Here is a 19,784-nt window from a genome sequence, read left to right as displayed (position 1 = left end):
CCTCCTGAGTGCTGGGATTGAAGGCTTGCACCACCACTGCCTGGCCTGTCTTGAAAACATTAAAGTAAACTTGCCAAAACAGACAAAACACTTGCTTTTACCTGACGGAGGTTCATGTAGGCATACTGCTGAAAGCAATACAGGGTAGCCTACACTTAGGTATATGCCTTAACCATGTAGGCCAAGAGTGAGCCATAGACTCCCACTGACCTTCACTGGACACCAGGGCCTTATCTACAATATAGGAGTGTATTGGCTGCTGGGACATGAAAGCAGACCCACTGTGGGGCACTGTTTTGGTTTGGAACCATTCTGCAGGTGCGCCTTGCTGCAGGCTGCATATCCTGAGATAGTGATGTTGGATATCAGTCTTCTCAGCAACAGAGTTGCTATGCTGGTCCCTTGTTTCTTTAGCCCCTTTAACAGGATCACACGGGGACTGGAGTAGCCTTTTCTACTCAATTACCCTTGCTTTGCCTCCACCCCGTTCCTTTTCAGCTCACCACAGCCTGCAATCAGAAACCTGGCCCCAGACCCAATCTCAGCCTGGGTGCTAGGAGCCTGTCACAGCAATGTCCACGGAAACCTCACAAAACCACGCAGATGTTGCAGGTTTTGTAAAGACCACGCTCATCTCCCCAGAGCTGGCTCAGTTACAGCTCTGGGGCAGCTATTGACTGGGGTGGGAGACAGGGTCAAGCTGCAGGAGCAAGGCTTCATCACGGAGACATCACTGAACAGCCCACCGGAAAGAACAGTGCTAAGAATTGCTGGAGAATCACAACATGGATTAGGGACAGTTACCAGTCACAAGGAGAGAGCATACACTGGATGAAATGAGTCCCATCACGCTGCATCTGGTTTCGGGTTTTATTTTAGAATTTATAAAATTCCAGTGTCATCCATATTCATGAGCCTTTACACATGTTTGCATATAATCTCCAAATTCCAAAGTTAAGGCCAAGGGATGGATGTAGCTATGGAAACATAGGACATGGAAGACATTCAACAAGGAGGAAAAGACACTCCCCACCCCTGCCTAGGCCCCTCAACAGCTTGGAGACTGCACAGAGGCAACCTGGGCACAGTCAATTTCATAGTCTTTATTAACAATCAGAAAAGGAGTGAGACCCTGAACAGCTTAGGGTAGGGTGTACATCTACGGCACTCAGCAATAAATGGAGATGTGCAAAATCCTGTGGTGATAATTTAAATTTTACCTTCTGGGGAAGGAAGAGACTGGATGTTGTAGGATGACAATGAAGATGAAGAGGGGGCTGGAAGGGCAGGAGGGAAGCAAGGTGTCCCCAGTCTCATGCAGATGGGAGAAGAGACAGCTCCAGGGAAAGGCAGGGAAGCCCTTTCCCTGTCTGCCCCCCTGGCTAAGCTGCCAGCCTACTGAGCAAAGATGTTCTTCCCCATCTCAGGACCGTTCCTATGAATGGGCACACGTGGGACTGCTTCATTCATAGGGAACTCAAGTTAGACTTGGGAAAGCAATTCTGGATCCACTTAGGAGTTAAGAGTCTACTGGTAGCCAAGCCTGAGTTATTAAACAGAAGGTGAAAGACTGGGGGGAAAGGTGTCACAGTAGCGGTGACAGTTCCTAGGGAAGGCCATGAGATGGGCACAGGTTGGCTTTTCTAGAAACCCAGTATCCGGGACAGGGCATGTGGCTAGTTGATCAGATGACCTGGAGATAAGAGACCTGTCCTCAGTCTCCACAACATGACGGGGACATTTCTGCTTGGGACCACTTTTCTTGCTGAGGGTTGACCTGCAGCTAAGCCAGCTAGAGGTCAGTGGTCCAAAAATCACCTCTTGCACCTCCCTCAGTTAGCAGTGCTCCCTGCACTGGGTCTTTTGTTTTCATTCTGCCTTCCGTTTAATCTATGCTTAATGACAACCTCTACTGATGATACCTGCCCCTTAAGCCTGTTCCTCAGGACTGCATAAAGCATCCAGGTTATGCTTACCAGAGCCTACATGGCCAGGCTGGCTGGGAACGAGCACCCTGTTCTGGACCAGCCTGACTCATGCTGGCTGAGGGAAAGCACTAGCCTCCACCCTCCTCAACTCAATGTTAAGCCCAGAATCACCAGAAATGTCTAAATCAAGAGAAGAGCCTTGCGGGTGGCACTAACCCACACTTGAGAGTACTACCACACTGGCTGAGGTAGAAAGAAGGCAACTGAACACGAGGTGTCTGGGCGAGGCAGGCAAAGAGGCCAAAGGTTGTAGGAAAGTCAAGCTGTCACTTAGGGGGGAACCCCCCTCCCCATCACCAAAGAGAAGCCAGTCTCTACCTCCCCTTGTCCCCAAAGTCTCAAGCTACCCTAGCCCACTGTGACAGCCACAGGGAAACAAGGTGGCAGAAGCTGTGCCTCTAGGGTACATACGGCAGACCATGAGGCTGAGGCTGCAGTAGAAGCCCCTGATACTTTCAAGAACACAAAGTGGGCACCATCAGTCCTTGCTGAAGACCCAGGCCACCCTCTTCCTCTAGGCCCACTCCATCACCAGGACATCTGACCTCTTGCTATCCAAAACCATGCCTTCCTCCTATCCTGAAGCCTGTGCTAAGCAGATTTTGACAGCTAAAGGAAGCTGACTGCTTTCCACAAAGAGGAAGGTCTGGGCAACAGGTGGTGGGCAGGAGGGAGGTGGGAAAGGAAGAGGGCAAACGTTTTGGCTTTTATAAAGTCAAGGAAATTTATTTCCTGAGGTCATGACACAGGAAGTCAACTCCTAGCCGCTGCGGAGCTCTGGTGTGAAGGTCAGAGTGCTGACTACATGCTGGGTGGACCAGGAAGCTGGAGTCTGTGATCACGAAATGCTCGATTACCTTGCTTAGTGTTTCACACAGTGGTGTGCCTGTCCCAGAGCACAGCATCAGGAGCAGACCCTGAGCCTGATGGGTGCTGACCAGGCCTGGATAAGCAGCCGTACAAGGCCAGCCCACCAGGCTTTGCTGCGAGACCTCGGGAGGGGGAAGAGCATCAACAATTTACGAGGGTCCAGCTGCTGGGTCAGATTGGGACAAACCATTGTGTGGTTGGGTTTGGGCAGCAGGCTGGAAAGGTTTCTTTTTGATCATTATCGTTTGGGGCCCCAAGGGAGGGTCTTGGGGGCCACCTGAGCCCCAAAGCTGGGAAATTCTTCAGAGCTGCTCATATCAGGAGCCTGTTGGGAGGGAAATCAACTTTAGTAAGAGGTGGCTCTTACTGACAGCTTCCAAAGTAACCCCACCCCATAACCTGCTAGCCCACCAACTTGGCCCATGGATAACACGCAGAAGAGAAGTGCCATCTGACCTTCTCACTGTTGCTGGAGGTCCATGGAGCATCTCGCACCACAAAGCCTTTGGATGGTGCCTTGGACTCTTCATGTGCTGGGGGCTTCATGTAAACCTGTAGCGCCTCACTGTCCACCACATCAGCCAGCTGCACAGCACAGGGAGGTAGGGCTGCTCAGCCTACAGCTGCCAGCGGAGCCTTCTCCTTGACAGGTACCAAGGGGCCACCCACCCACCCGCCTGCCCCCGTATTTGGCAGCATACGGTTTATTTGGTTGTCACCTCAGGATTACGGCGGGGCCTCGGGCCCCCAAAGACCCTGCCTGCTTAGGACTCACATATTCCTCCTCTAGGTTGAGGATATGGTCAATAGCTTCTTCCACATTCTCCGGGAGTCCTGTCACAGTGACACAATTGGGGTCTGGAGCTCCACTCTGTGGGAAGCGAATGTCCACCTGGAAGAAGCACCGTGTCAAAGGACATTAAAGGGAGGACTCTAGACCAGAGTACCACCATTACATTTCTATTTCCCTCTGTTAGCATGAAATTTTCAAAGTTTGGTTTTAGGGTTCTTCACTTGAGAAAGTCACGGACACCATCCTGCCAGGAACAACTGGTTCCCTGAAGAAAAAGGGTGCTGGGTGTTTGCATGCCAGTCCCCTCATGCAGAGAAAAAGCAGGGCAGATAGCCTGATGGCTCTGTCCTCCTAGTGACCCTTTCTGTGAGCCCTCCTTATCTGTATTTACCAGTGATGTCAGAGCACAGCACTGTCCTATAGGGTGCAGGGGTTCCAGTCTCATCTCCTCCTAGCTTCATGTGGTCAGCAGCACAGGTAGGACTGAGTCCTCAGGAAGGATAGGAACTCTCATCCTTGTGCTTCAGCTGGCTTTGTGCACTCACCTTGAACTCATCCATTATTTTGCGGATGGCTTTGCCTCGGGCACCAATGATCCGGGCATGTACACGGTGGTCCAGGGGGACATCCTCAGAAACCATCTGTTCAAGCTCACCCACAATTTTCAGGATAGCATCACGGGCAGCTTCAGTGTTCTTCTCATACCCTGTGATGGTGATTTGGTCCTGGGGCTTAAAAAAAGAGAATGCAGTCAAAGAAGGTGGCTCCTCTGGGACATCCCAGGATAAGCAGTGTGCTGACCTAGCAAGCTGGTCTGAGGAGACAACACAGTACACGTGTGTGGATGATGGCGGGATGGTTGAATGCCATCAGACCTCACCTTAGGGGGAATTTTCATTCTCTCAGAAGCAAAAGGTAGAAAATACATCAGGTGGCTGATACACAAACACAGGTTAGAGGGTTGGAAGGATGGCCCAGCAGTGCGGAGTGCTTACTACACTTGCCAAAGATCAGAGTTCCTAGCACCCATGTCAAGCAGCTCACAACTGCCCATGACTCTGGCTCCAGGTCTGATGGCCTCTCTGGCTTCTGTGGATATCTATACTCATGAGCTCACACCCATAGACACACATAAATAGATATAACTAAAATCTTGGGGCTGGTGAGATGGCTCAGTGCTTCAGAGAGCTTACTGCTTTCACAGAGGACCTGGGTCTGGTTCCCAGCTCCCATGGGGCTGCTCATCACCATCCCTAACTCCAGATCTGAAGACCTCTTCTGGCCTCCTTGGGCACTACAAACATGTGGTACACACACATACATGTAGTCAGCACATCCATACACACAAAATAAAAATAATAATCTTTGCTTATTTATTTTCTTTCTTGGAGACAGGGTTTCTCTGTATAACAGCTCTGCATATCCTGGAACTCAACTTTGTAGACAGGCTGGCCTCTAATTCACAGAGATCTGCCTGCCTCTGTCTCCAGAGTGCTGGGATTAAAGGTCTGTACCATACTCCCAGCTAAAAATAATTATCTTTAAAAAATAAAATCGTAAACAAAATCACACAGAGTTAATATCCATTAAGCACCCACTCCTTCCCAAACCTCACAGAAGATAGAAAAGAGGGACAGGGATGATATGGCTCAGTGGGTAAAGGCCCTTGCTGCCCAAACTGACAACCTGAGTTTGATCCTGGAACTGAGGTGGTAGAAGGACAAAACCACCAAAATCCATTCCCTCAAGTGGTTTTGTGATCTCCACAGGTGTACACATTCATTCACATACAGACACACAGACAGGTTAGAACAAAAAGGACAAGACTAGGAAGGATACCTGATCATAAAGATGGAGGAAGAACCAGTAAGTGGGAGGCCCAAGGAAAGCAAGCACAAGGTTGTGGACTACTTCTCTGAAGTGTCCAGGACCTCCACAGTGCTCTCTGCTCACTCAGACCCATGAGCTCAGGCCTCTTGGTACCATGTGAGTGAGTACCAGCAGACTTAAGACAGATTTAGCAACAGATAATTCAGGGAATATGGAAGGGCATGTGGGAACACAAGAGCAGCAGTGTTTTAATCATCAGGATAGTAGGGACAGAACACACAGAAGACAAAATAACAAAATACCTGGAGACTACACTAGAAAGCAGAAAGATCCAGCCTGGGAGGGAAGCAAGAGATCTAGGAATGAGGACAGAGGCAGTAGATTAAGAACCTTCTGTCCAGACTTAGGGGAAGGCCATGCAGTGGATCCAAGTACGGCTCACCACAACAAGCACGGCAGGGCCACCGTCAGCACACTGCATAGAATTAGTTTTGCAGGTGGAAGTGAAACTCACAGGAAAAGCTGTGGATTTCAAGAGACTAGGGCTGGTCAGATGGCTCAGCAGGTAAAGGGACTTGCTGCCAAACCCAATGAGTTCAATCGTTGGAACCAAATGGCTGAAGGAAACAAACTGACTCCTGCAAGTATCCTGACTCCTAAACACATGCTGTGGCGTGTGTGCCCCTATATACACGTACATAAAATGGTATGTCTGCTCTACCCAACTCGGCTCACAGATTAGCTAAGTAGTCAAAATGGTAAAAACTCCTAAAAAAGCAGTGATTATAGGAAAACTGGGAGATAAGGCACAGTGAATCTATATTAATATAGTATAATAACTTGTTGTCCTAACACACACACACACACACACACACACACACACACACACACACGTGCACACAGGAGACCTCAGCCTATAGGAGCTCACCCTAGTGCTACTACTAGGTGCATTCTTGGGCATGGTGATCATGGTCACAGCACTGGCCCATGCCTAGAGGGCAGAGGTATCAGTAGAAGAGCCAGAATTGCTATTTATGTAGGGCCACTTGAGAGGTAAAGTTTAAAAGAAGGAAGGACCAAACACAGATGAGGGCAGACTTTTGAGGTGAGACGGGATGGGACTGTCCTGCCCACAGGGAGGGACCAAGTGAGGAGGTAGGTTACCCTTTACATGGATTTATGTGTATCAGGGGACTGTGCAGAGCTCATTAGGGGTTGGGGCAAGTGGAATGGAGGATGCAGAGAATCCAGACTTGGCTGGCTTTTGTCCATCTGCTTCTAGTAGCTCACTGGAACCTGGTCACAGAGTTTTGGGCACTGGTAGATAGTGTACACATGTGTAGGCATGATGGCTCATGAAGGAACCATTTGAAGGCTCAAGCTTGCCTGTCAGGAGTGCCAAAGTAGGCACAAGGAGTTTCAACCTGCCCTATAACCCAAGTAACAGAGTTTCGCGAAAGCACACAGATTTTGGCAAGCCCTGGTCCATAACTTGAGCTGATATCAGATTATCAGATAGTTGTCCCTCAGATTTATCTGCTTGTTTCCTACTTGACAAGTCACAGAAGCTGCTTAAGTATAGTTCCCAAGTCAAGCCAGACACTTGGGAGTTAGATGTCCACATACGGAGTTTCAGGACAGCCAAGGCTACATAGAGACCCTATCTCAAAAATAACATTATCATCAACCCCAAAACAAAATCCATCAACAAAACAAAAACCTAGGTCAAGGCAAGAGCCAATACAGTCCCACCTGCCCAAGTGTTCTAACCACAACACCTGAGGTGGTCATCTTACCTGATTCCCATCATCCTTATCAGGAAACTGGATGTTCACATCATGTTCCAAGCGGATCTGGGTGATCACTGCCCCCTTCCTCCCGATAATTTTGGGATGGTATTTGGGGTCTACAGTGACACTCAGCTTAAAACTCCTTAAAGCCTACAATAAAGTGAGAAGTAGGGGAAAAGGGGGAGACAGGCAGATATATAGACAGAGAGAGATAGAGAGATCATGAGTATGAAGCACTTGCATTTAAAGATAAGCAACCTGTACCCAGACTCCATTTCCAGCCTGATTTAAAACTCTAGCCAGAAATACTCTAATGCTCGGTACCAGGATTTTAACCCTGGTGGACCGGAAGAGTTAGGCTTCACTGTCACTTTCAGTCACTATAAGAACTAGAGATCTTGTTCTGCACTCCCTCTTTTAGTGTGTGACTGCTTTTGGAACAGGCTGCTGTCAAGATGGACAGGATAATCAGTCACCTCTTTCAGTTTTATTCCTGCTTCCTGAATTTATGACCAAGGATCTGATGATGCGCTTGAATAGAATATTTTAAGTCTTTTAGCGCTGGTGTATAGATGAGGCCAAGAAGGCAATAAGAGCATCCACAGGATAGACAGATAGTCCAAGACCTCATAGCCTATGGCTAAGCTGCACCAAGGCACAGAAAGGATGTGCACAAGCTTCTGAACTGTCATATTACTACACTGTGCTCCACCAAACAAAACAAAACAGGCCAGTTCCCCAGAGTGACCAGTCTCCAGACCTCCCCCATTCCTGAGCAGCACCTCTAAGAATTCTTAATAGAGCACTCTGTGAGAGGCACAGGACTGAGCTGTTGCTTGTCTCTTTCTGTAGGAGCAAAGATATCAAAATACTTCTCTTGACTTGGGTAAGAGAAGCTCTATGTTTTCCCTTTAGCTCCTCAGTACAGACCACCAGACTCCGACAGCACAGCAATACCACGTGGCTTTACCCCCTGCCCTAGTGTCTGAAATATGCTCTCAACAGATGGTTTCAACCACAGGCAGATAACCTCGCTCTTGCTCACCCGATCTTCCTGCTCAGCCTGTAGCTCCTTTACTCGATCCAGTAGCCCGGCCTTAGCCCTGTCCAAATTTGCTGCAAGGCCAGTGATGGCAATGACGTCTGACTGCAGCTCAGGCGCTGGTACATGTATATTCACCTGTCATAACAGAGGCAACTTGATATCTAGAGGACCAAGATGGAAAGGAGTGAAGCTCACTTGGCCATGGGGAGTCTGAGTGAGACCCAGAAGGAAGGCAGTGGTTGTCTGAACAGAACAAAAAAGGTAGAGCCAATATGGGTTGATAAAGGGCACGGGTACTCAGGGTTATCACGGCTTTACTCCAGATAACAGTCCTAACATAGTACAGTCTTCAGGGAATATGGTTTACCTCAAACTCATCCATCATCTTGCGGATTCCACTTCCTTTCTGCCCAATGATGTAGCGATGAAGATCAAAGGGTACCTCCACCTCGATGGTGACGGGAACCAGTGCCTACAAGGACAGCGGTAAAGATTAGGCTAAGAGGTAAAGGTAGAATAGTCCCATGAGCTCAAGGCCAAACAATCTTGAAGACAACAGTGTACATTTTAGAACCTGCTCTCAATGTGACCAGCCGACAGACTACATGGATCCCAATACACAATGAACAGGACTGGACAGGGAGCCCAGTCTAAGGTAATGCAGGCAGAGGATTTATTCCTGCACCTCTCTACTTTTACACTTGTAGCAGGCCATGATTCACTGGGAAGAAGACACAGCACATATAGGCCCAACTCTTAGCATATCTCTGTGGTTGTGACAACTTTGCCAAAGCCTATGTGGGTTGCAAGGGAGTCTCCTGGACAGGGGGCTCAAGTTACCTGCATTCAAGTAAAAAGTCCCAACATATATTGCCTATAACCCATTCTCCTCAGTCTTTGCTCTTGTACAGTATCTACTATCAATCAACAACGCTGGCATTGCTTATCAACTGTGGTGCCATGGTGCTTACAACAGGACTCATGGTTATGGCAAACTGAGGTAGACTATCTCGACTTCAGTTGGGGATGGAATGAATCAACATGGATGGATGAGAAGGGATTGAGGCTGGAGCTCATTTACTCAGCGCTAATGAGATCCTTTTACAGACTCCATGGCTATGGCCCAAGAGGATAGACCCTAACACTGCAGTCAGGGTATGAGCTGTAGTAGTATCCTGAGTCCCTGAAAATAAATGGCCTCCCGGGTCTGTGTGACCAGCCAAGAAAGGCAGAAAGGAAATGCTTGCACTTTTAGGACTGAAATGATAGGATCTACTGTCTGCTGCCACCTGGGCAGGGTCTGAACCCTTAAGGAAGAGAAAGAGCGAGGCAAACGCACCTCCAGGGCTTCCTTGGCAGCCTCGCATTTCTCTTTCCGGCCAGAGATGATTATGATGTCACACCTCCTGGGAGAGCCAGGGTCGGTCTCCTTGGCCTCTCTGCCCTCTCCAGCCTCATCTCCATTCTCCTGGATGGAAGGCTCTACATTGTGAACTAGGAATAAAGGGGAAAGCCTAGTTGACAACTGCAGAGGTATAACTCATATACACTAGTGAGCCACAGGCGTGCAGAGAAGTCCTAACGCTTGGGGAGAGTGGTACATAGAGCTCAGTCCAAGTAACCTAGCTCTGGACAGGTTAACAGTAGGGTTTCAGAAATTTGGGAAAGATAATAAAGGAAGGCCAAGGAAGGCCCATGACAGTTTTTCATGCCAGAAAGTAAGGAAAATCCCCCAAATAAAGGAGCATGTCACTGGGATACAAGCTGGCTGGAGAGGGCTTCTGTCTTGTAGATACTATGCCCAGATAGCAAACACTGTTAACCCATGGAATAAAGTGAGCTAATAGGATAAATAAATAATGGGAGAACCACCATCTGGGATTAAACTAGACAAGGCTGGCTCTGAAAGACCTTTAAATCTAGCAGTCTAGAATACTGACTATGAACTACATAAAAAAACTATGTAATACTAGCTATGATCTTCATGGATATGCCACATTTAAGTCAAAAATTCTTTTTTTTTTTTTTTAATCTTTTGAGAATGAGAGTTTTTCTGTGTAGCCCTGGCTGTCCTGGAACTCATTCTGTAGACCAGGGGTGCCTTAAACTCAGAGATCCAGCTGCTTCTGCCCACCAATTGCTGGAATTAAAGATGTGTGCCACCACGGTCTGGTATTTCTCAGGAAATACCTACTACTGATAAAAGCCAGCATATAAATGTACAAAGTCAGAAAAAAAAAAAGTATCTGTAGCAAGGGAGCAGGGCTAAGAAAACATACTGCAACTCTTCATACCATTCCATGCAGTTTCCCCTCTGCGTTTCAATAGTAAAATGCTGAGGAGAACAGATTACGCAGGTGTGAAATCCATGTAGCAGTAGGACTAAGATTCCAATAAATGGCCTGCATCCTCAAGAGAATGGGTTGAAAAAATTATATGACAAGCACCACTGACACCAAGCCAATGACACTAAATGTGTATAGCAGGCTGCAGGATCTTCCTGGACTATACAGCTCAATAAAGACAGCAATAGGAAAAGTTCATACCCCATGTTTCACATACGCAAAGCAGGAAGAAAAGTTCATACATGATACTTTAGCAGCTACTGACCACATTAGCTCTTGCCTTCAACCAAAGTCCCTTATTACCAACTACACAAGCAGAACAAGTTCATATGGTTAGGTTTCCACTCTGGGAAAAGCTGTGAGGTATCTCAATGGTGCCCTCTGGCAAAGCTACGTTGCTTGGGGAGGACACATCTGCAGTATGTATGTGTGTATGTGCAGGGTTCTTTATGGCGCTGACCAGACATCCCACTACTATGAAATAGTGTCCTAGAAAATATTGGAACTAGATTCTCAGCAATTTTCTAGGTAAGACACAGGAAGCCCCTGGCTGCCTTTATGGGGCCTTATCCTAGCTTTAGAGACCAGGAGGATGGACCTGAAATCCACAGCTAGTACAAGCACCATTTCAGGGCCAAAACAAGAGGTAAGAAAGAGCCAAAAGGACAGACTCATTTCCCAGCACCGAGGGGCAGTGGTGGTCACCACTGACGTGATCAGTACAGAGCTAAACTTAAATACACTCACTTGGGTTCTCCTCTCTGTCTGGGAACTTAATTTGAACATTGTAGTCCCGAGTGATCTGCTGGATTCTTGAACCTTTGGGGCCCATGACAGATCGATGGAACCTCTGGGGTATAGCACATTCCACTATCACTTGAGCTTCCTGAAAGTGGATACAAGAGCAAACAAAGGTCAAATTCTACAAGTCAATATATACCATTTTCCTCACTCACTAGTTCCACACTCCCTTGTTATGAAGTGAACCTGGGGACCCCAGAATTAATCGAGTGGAGGGGTACTCAGGGCAGCAAGGCAGACCTCCTGCAGTGGGTTCTAGTGAAAAGATACCCACAACCTATGGCAAAGTCTTTATTATATAGATTGAACATAGAATACCTGCTTTACATACAAGTGCTGCCTCACTGCAGCACGCTGCTCATGAGACACTGTCTTCTGGTGGGCAGCCACATTATACAAGCTAAGACCTTGTGTTGTCATAGCCTTGGACTTAGTGAAGAAGCACCAGGCTGACTACTAGCAGAAGCAGCAAAAGGCCTTGCAAAGAAGACCATGAGGGATCGGGAGAAGAGGAAACACTCGCTGTTTTGGTGACTTCATGCAAGGGACTGTTCTGTGGATTCACTCTGACACACAATGCTGATCACAGCCCAATCAGAGCCCCTTGGGCACATACCAGATCCTCAATGATTTCCTGAATACGCTTCTTGGCTGCCTCCACACAGTCCTTGGCACCCTTGAGAGTGACTTTGTCGCTCTGTGTGCCAGAGCGTGGGAAGCTGACCATCACCCCGCCATATTCTTCAGCAATCTCTCGCAATACCTGCCCTCTTCGGATAACAAAATGGCGGTGGTGCTTGGGATCTACCAGCATGTAGTCTTCAACCACATTATCCTGTGATGTGGAAAGAAGGAATTCAAGACCTACTCTTCTACCAATGGCATGAGCAGCACTGATATTGAAGGCCTGCTACCTACCAGGTTTTGGATCAATGCTTCTAGTTCCTTCTGGGCCTCACGGACAGCATCCTCCTTTCCTATGATTGTGATCAGGTCCTGGTCCTTATCCTCAGCAGCTGGGAATATGATGCGGGCTCCAGTGCTGTCACGCACCTTGCGGATTTTACCTCCCCCTTTGCCAATGAGGAATTTGTGGTACTCTGGTTTGGCTCGGATGTCCACAGTAAAACTCTTGGTTTGCTGCAGAAAACAAACCTCATTTATATATGTCCCACACAGCCTGCCTGAGCCAGCATATAAGTAAGAGTGCTGAGAAGTAGGTGGGCTCTCTTTACGTACCTGCAGTGTTCTCTGTCCTATCAATGCCCCATATCCCATAAAATCATCACACCTTATACCTCAACAAACAACAACACCCAGACAAGACTGTCTTTTTTTTTTTTTTTTTTTTCCTTTTTCCACAGCCAACAGAAAGATGAAGAATCTGGTGCTGATGTTTATCAGCAATGACTAAACGTCTCTAAGCCATTTGTTACACACTAGAGGCTTGCCAATGTGTGGTGGCAAACTGGCAGAATGCATACCCCGAGGAGAGCAGGGTCTACTGGACCATGGCCCTCCCACTTCTTCATATACTTACAGACCAAACATACATCAAGTATTCCACAGGCCAGCCCTGTCCCTCCCCACAGCACTGCTAAGTAGCCAGTGCACAAAGCAACTCACCAGCTCAAGCTTGGAAAGCCATCAGCCATAAAGGCCATAGCCGAGATGGCCCTCAGTCATGGTAGCACAAATCTCCTTTTCACACCAACAAAGCGTGTGTCTTAACAGACTCATTAGAAAAAAATAGAAGGACCCAAGGACCAACAAGACTATCTTTGGGTTTATCACCTAGCCTACAGCCTGAAGAATATGAAGGAAGAAAAGACTGAGTAGTGTACACACACTTTTGTTTGTTTTGTTTTTGGAGACAGGGTTTCTCTGTGTAGCCTTGGCTGTCCTGGACTGTGTAGACCAAGCTGGCCTTGAACTCACAGCGATCCACCTGCCTCTGCCTTCCAGAGTACCGGCATTACCAATTTAAAGAACTTATTCTTGCTAATTTTTAAAAAAGCACTGGTTTCACCAAACATTCCCATAAAAATCTGTTACTCCTTAGAAAAGATGTTTCTAAACAACAATATTAAATGACTAATGTGGTGGCAAACATTTGCAATCCCAGTATAAGACATTAAGGCAGAAGGAGTTTAAATCTATCACTGGGCCTGTGACATACAGAAAAGTAAATCAATTAGGGGAATCCAGCCCAGCATTATGTAAATACTCCCACACAAAGCAAAAGGAAATAGGACACCAAGTATGACTATGTCAGTGTGTCTAGACCAAGTACCTGACAAAATCCATACTGTTTCTCTCAAACATTCTCAAGCTCCAAAGAAAAGGGAACATCTGTACTTATTGGTGAGCAGCTACAAAAGACTCACGGCAGACTAAATCCAAGGGTCAGCTAGGCAAGGCTGTCCTTCACCTCTTCCATCAGAGGCTAGGAGAACATATGGGCCTATTCATAGACATGTGAGTTTTACATACAAGACAGAAATGTACAACAATGCTACGAGATTTCATAAGTTTTTAGTATGTATAAATAATAAATGTATTTCTATACCTCAACCACAGGAAATTGGGAATTCCCATGTGTAGTATCATTAAAAACAGAGATAGTAACAGTTGAGTCTATATAGAAAACAGTCGAAGTAATTTTTAATAAAAATGTGTGTGTGTATTTGTGTGTAGGATCAACACTGACATGGTGTTTCCCTTGATTACCCTGAACTTTATATTAAGAAAGGTTCTCTGGCTGAGCCTGGAGCTTCCTATCTCTGCTAGTATGACCAGCCATCTTACCCTGGAGAGTCTGTCTCTGCCTCCCCAAAAATTGAGATTATAGATGGCTACCATATCCACCTGGCTCTTATATGGGCCCCAAGGATCCAAATTCCAGTTCTCATGGTCATGTGAGAAGCCATCTCCTTAGCCCCTAGAAAAATTTCTTTTAAGATTAAAGAAAAAAGTGTTCCTGTATATATCTGTGTGCTGTGTGGTTGCTACAGAGGCTAGAGATGGTGTTGAATCTCCAGGAGGTTGTGAGCCGGCCAGTGATGTGAATGCTGGGAACCGAAATCTAGGTCATAGCGTAAAAGCAGTTAAGTACCACCAAACTACCTCTATTCTGCCCCTCACCCCAATAATTGAAAAGAGACCAAACATAATGAGCCGCCATCAGCTGACAGCTGTTAGGCCGGCCGCCCTAAACCTGTGGTGCTGTCAAGTAGAAGGGTCTATATTCAGGCCTACAAGATTTTGTTTGCTTAGTTTTTTTGAGGTCTCACTATATGTTCCTTACTGGCCTGGCGCTCAGAGACGTACCTGGCTCCAGACTGCTGGGATTAAAGTCATACACCACCACACCAGCCAATGCGGGGCTGACAGAAGAACCAAGCAAATTCAATGGAAAGTCGCTGGAAAAGGGTGGTGGTCAATACACCCCCACTTCACCAAGTCAAAGTCTCCGAGTTCTCATACCGTGTATGTGGGCATTTGTACTACAGGATCTTTGAAAACAGCAAAAACAGACTCACAAGTGTCTACTCTAATGCTGTCTCTGACCTGACAGAAAGGAAAACACTACAGGGTTTCCAAAGAAAGGAAGCATCAGCAGTGACTCACCTTCTCCTCAGCCAGGTGCAGGAGCTGCTTCTTGGCCTTCTCTACATCTGAGGAAGGACCCCTGATGACAACAGTGTCACTTCCAGAACCTTCCACAGGAAAGTGAATATGAACGCCACCACATTCCTCCATGATGGAGCGGATCAGACGGCCCTTTGTGCCAATAAGAGAGTTGTGCAGTTTGGCAGGAATTGAGACCTCCACCTCAGCTATGTTGGCCTGAAATCAAATAAAATGTCAGGAAGAAATTACACTGTTGGTGAGAAAAGGCCAGAAGAGAAGAATTTGGCTACAGCCTGAAAATGTTTGAAGAAACAGAATGGGGGCAGACTTTCTCAGGAGTGTTGGGGAGAGGGCAGCAGTAAGGCATACACATACTAGGCCAGCCCTGACTTTAGACTACGCCATGTGAAAGGTCACAAAATAGGATGATTCCAGGGGTGTATAAATATCAGGGTTATCAAACTGCACAATGAGAACATGTATTTTACTGCATGTTAATTTTTTAAAAGTTAAAATTAAAAATCCGTGTATGATGTGTGTGAGTGCAGATACACACAGAGGTTCAGAGGACAATCTTGGGTGTATATCCTCATCTTCCAACCTTGCTTGAGATAGGGCCTCTTTTTATCCTACATATGCTAGGCTAGCTGGTCTGTGAGTCTTGGAGTTCACGTTTCCAGTTCTTATCACAGCCTGCAAATATGGACACGTGGTACTACTGTACCTGGCTTCATGTGATTTCTGAGGTTCTAAAATCATGTCCTCAAGTTTGCTTAGTAAGCACCTTATCCACTGAGCTATCTCTCCAGCCCCAGAAATCATTTTCAAGTGGTATAAAAATTAACAAAAAGAAAATGTCTAATAAATTAGCAGTGGTTCAAACACGAGGACAAGTGGCATCACTGCTGTAGTGCCAAGAAAGTAAGAACTGAGGGAGACAAGTGGAGAATTGTCGCCACTTGATTAAGATTCCCCAGGTTTAGCCGGGCAGGGGTGCACATTTAATCCCAGCACTTGGGAGGCAGAGGCAGGTGGATCTCTGTGGCTAGCCTGGCCTACAAAGTGAGTCTAGGAGAACAGAGGCTATACAGAGAAACCCTGTCTCAAAGCCCAAAATGCTCCCCAGGTTTAAAGGTCAAGTCTTTCAAATGAGGTCTGCACAGGCTTGGAAGATTCTACTAGAAAATTTTACAACAAAAATAAGGAATCCATCAAGAAACATCTCCCATTACCAGGTCTTTCTGGATAGACAGGATCCGGCTCCGGGCAGCTTCACAGTTGGCTCGCTTGCCAGTGATGATAATAGTCTCAGAGTTGCTGTTCTCTGCAGGAAGGTCGATCTTGGTGTTGCTTTCTTCACGAATCTAAATGAGTTATATAAGATAGTTTTCCTGCAGCACAGGGCTGGGAAGGAAGGTCAGGCCCTCCTTTTAATCTGAAAAGGTTTAAGGCTGGGCAAGATGACTTGCTCACCTTTTTAATGTTTGCGCCTCCTTTTCCAATGATATTCTTGTGAAACTGTTTGAAGATCGGTACAGAAATTGAATAGCTATTTTCCACCTTAAAGACAAGAGGATGGCAAAATTAACTATTTATGGCAGAGGGTGAAATCTCTTTTACCCCAAAAGCTATATGAACTCAAGTACATACCACTGGCTAACACAGATTCAGCCTATTCTCCCCACCTACTTGACTATCATTGGGAAAAATGAGATTAGTTGTATACCATCTGATTAATTTGGTATATCAACCTATATAAAGCCCCTTACTAAAAAGTGGTAGCCCCCAAAATCTGGAGGTCTTCAATACAGAACAAACAGTTCTGTCCACAGAGCTTCAAGCAATAATCTGCTGAGGGAGGGGCTCTTTCTTTTTGGAGTCAGATTCTTCTTGTGTAGCCTAGGATGGCCTTGATGCAGGTTCCTTTTGCCTCTGCTGGGTAGGGTTACAGACATGCGATTAGGCTCCCTTCCCACTTCAACTTTTGAGGAAAACTCAATTCGGTAAATTACTCCCTTCACCTGTGTCACCTCTCTTTTCTTATCAAATGGGGCAGATTATCTACCTTGGTATTTGAAGAGCCTCTCAAGAAAAAAAAAAAAAAAAAAAAAAGGAGCACACGTAAAACCAGAATCTCCTCCTTGAATTCTACCACATACAAGTTGAATGAGGACAGTGTAAAGAAAACACAAAGGAACTGAGAGAGGTGCTACCAGGTCTTTGATCCAAGCCCCTGGGACAGCAGGCCACCCTTAGGGCAGGTACTCTGAGGTTCTGTGTGAGCTTCTGCTCCCCAAACCTAGAGGGTGCATAAAGTCACCTACCAGGTCTGCAACCATCTTCTGCATGTACTTAGTGCATTTTTCCACCTCATTCTTGGGGCCTCTGAGTTGCACAATATCGCTTTTTTGTGCTGGGTCTGGAAAGTTGATGATAACCTAAAACAAACCACCAGAAGACAGTGCACAATTATTCTAATACTAAACTTTGGAGCAGCAAAGGTGGATCAGTGGGAAAAGAGTGTCCGAGTTCAGAACTCACAGTAGAAGATAACTAACTCCTGAAAGTTGTCCCCAGACCACAATCCATATGCTGCTGTGGTATGTGTGCCTATGAGCATGTATGATTTTTTTAAAGCGAAATTCTAAAAACTCTAAATGAAAATTATTATTTAAGTTAGAGAATGCTTTTGGGGTTGGCTGTGCAGTTCAGAGGCAGAGCACTTACTGGCATGCACAAGGCCATGGTGGTTTGATTCCCAGTACCAAGAAAATCAAAGGAAGGACAGATGGATGGACAAATGGAAGGATGAATAGACAGGCAGAATGGGAAGTGCTTTGGGCAAGCTTTACCTCCGGGAATTTGTCACGAATTTCACGAATCCGTTCACCTTTCTGCCCAATGATTGTGCGATGAAATCTTTGCTCAATGATTAGATCCTTGGTACGCTCATTTTCCTAAAATATAATTAAAGTAGATGATGCTACTCATCACAAGAAAGCCTACTAACTTCCCATCACCAGGCACCATGTGAGGCGGTGCTTAGGTAGCTGTCTGCAGCAGCCTCCAGAAATAACACACTATTAAGAGTGCCTATTCCAGGGTACCTGCTAAACCTTGTCAGATTATGTTATACTGGTAGTGAGTTATTTTCCTGAACATAGTACAATTAAAGAATGGATTGCAGGGCCCTTCGGCTATTTAAAACAGCCATAGCACCATTAATCACTAAAATGAGCAAGGAGCACTTGTTTCTACCAGAACTACAAGGAGTTCAACATCCTACACAGCAGAAAAACACTACTTGAGTATAATGGGCTTAGAGCACATCCCCTCCGTGGTTAATTAGAAGAGAATGGCTCATCACAGGGCACTGAACTCACACTAGCCTCAATGTACTCCATTGTCCCCAGTGAAGTGTCAGAAGAACAACAGGCAGAAATGGAACCCAGGGATAATATCATTAGTTTATAAAACATTTTCGATAATTCTGGTAGATTAGACTGGTATCTGATGAGAGTGATTCAATAAAGGCAGAAGATCCTCAAGGGCAAGGTACACAAGGCCAATGATGGCAACAGCAGACCCTGGACTGGATACTAACCTCAGGGATAGTCAGAGGACAGCTGAAGACTGCACCTCACATTGGATTATAGTGGGGAAAAATAAATTAAAAGGATTTCTTCCAATCTGAGGTTCCTAACAAGGGAATATAACTATCAGGTCCTAGTCAACTTTTCTGGACTCTTAAAGGCTGTCAGTGACTGTCATGTGGAGCCAGTCAGGAATCACTGCAGCATGATGGCTATGTCTGACTAGTACAAGAGTGGTTTTGCTCAGCTAAGTTTGAACCTCATTACTAGGTATTCCAGGCTCACAGGAAGTGAGACTGCAGTGATACCCAAGTCTGGTAACACAAGAGAGTCCTTTCAAAGTCTAAAAATGATAGCCCATCTGTGAAGCTGCAGCCAGGGACATGGGACCTTTGTTCTCCCCAAGCACTTGGGAGTCAAGAGCAAAAAGACTTGCTAGTGATGAGGGAAGAACAGGAGGAGAAACATGGTTCCAGGTCTTCAATCAAATTCCATGCTCCAGAACCACATAGTCCAATACCGCTTTTCCTCAGAAACAGCCAACAGACTCCAGCTAGTACCGGCTAGGGCCTGGGTGCTCAGCTTACCATACGAGAAGCGAGCTCCAGCAGCTCCCGCTTGGCTTGCTGCACACCCTGTGGGTCTCCCTCAATTCGAATCAGGTTACTCTTTTCGCTGTCAGGGGGGATTCGCACAGACACTTTGTACTGGTCTTTGATTCTGTTGACTTAGGACAAAAAGAAATACATCTTGAACACAAATGGTATGGTGGTCTACTAATTACTAACAGTCAGGAGGATGGAGGATCAAGCTTCAATATGTTAATCAGTCATTACCATTAATCAAAGCAAAACTATGCAGTGTCTAACAAATAAACGAACAACCTGGCTGGCCTTCCAGCTTTGATTATCCTAAGAGCTTCAAATGATGACCAGTGTCCATCAGTATGAAACATAGCTGATCTTGAGGTACTACTTACATGCAAGTAAGTTTGAAAACTACAGATAGTAAATTACATGCATTAAATAAGGACATGGCCACCCTAGAGAGCTGATTCACCCTGGCTGGCTTTCAGCTCAGCGATATGCCTGCCTCT

The 19,784-nt window shown here is 46.2% G+C and overlaps 1 protein-coding gene across 4 annotated transcripts in view; it reads right to left on the bottom strand.

Annotated features, from left to right (window-relative positions):
• Nucleotides 1-856: 856 nt before the first annotated feature.
• The window catches only part of Hdlbp (high density lipoprotein binding protein), a 63,389-nt gene continuing 44,461 nt past the window's right edge, over nucleotides 857-19,784 (bottom strand). For all 4 annotated transcript variants that reach the window (XM_055616506.1, XM_055616508.1, XM_055616505.1 and 1 more), the window contains 17 exons: nucleotides 19,276-19,415; nucleotides 17,948-18,052; nucleotides 17,420-17,533; nucleotides 16,569-16,655; nucleotides 16,328-16,459; nucleotides 15,093-15,311; nucleotides 12,381-12,602; nucleotides 12,079-12,297; nucleotides 11,409-11,547; nucleotides 9,656-9,810; nucleotides 8,684-8,788; nucleotides 8,317-8,451; nucleotides 7,278-7,421; nucleotides 4,197-4,382; nucleotides 3,634-3,750; nucleotides 3,315-3,443; nucleotides 857-3,183 (listed from right to left, as the gene is read on the bottom strand). In XM_055616506.1, the coding sequence (XP_055472481.1) occupies nucleotides 3,097-3,183; nucleotides 3,315-3,443; nucleotides 3,634-3,750; nucleotides 4,197-4,382; nucleotides 7,278-7,421; nucleotides 8,317-8,451; nucleotides 8,684-8,788; nucleotides 9,656-9,810; nucleotides 11,409-11,547; nucleotides 12,079-12,297; nucleotides 12,381-12,602; nucleotides 15,093-15,311; nucleotides 16,328-16,459; nucleotides 16,569-16,655; nucleotides 17,420-17,533; nucleotides 17,948-18,052; nucleotides 19,276-19,415 (2,435 nt within the window). In that variant the 3' untranslated portion in view covers nucleotides 857-3,096. The remainder of the gene's footprint in view (nucleotides 3,184-3,314; nucleotides 3,444-3,633; nucleotides 3,751-4,196; nucleotides 4,383-7,277; nucleotides 7,422-8,316; nucleotides 8,452-8,683; nucleotides 8,789-9,655; nucleotides 9,811-11,408; nucleotides 11,548-12,078; nucleotides 12,298-12,380; nucleotides 12,603-15,092; nucleotides 15,312-16,327; nucleotides 16,460-16,568; nucleotides 16,656-17,419; nucleotides 17,534-17,947; nucleotides 18,053-19,275; nucleotides 19,416-19,784) is intronic.

This window comes from Psammomys obesus, unplaced genomic scaffold (assembly GCF_907164565.1).
Source record: "Psammomys obesus unplaced genomic scaffold, mPsaObe1.curated_primary_1811, whole genome shotgun sequence".
Taxonomy (NCBI): Eukaryota; Metazoa; Chordata; class Mammalia; order Rodentia; family Muridae; genus Psammomys; species Psammomys obesus.
This window is presented reverse-complemented; position numbering and strand designations above follow the sequence as displayed.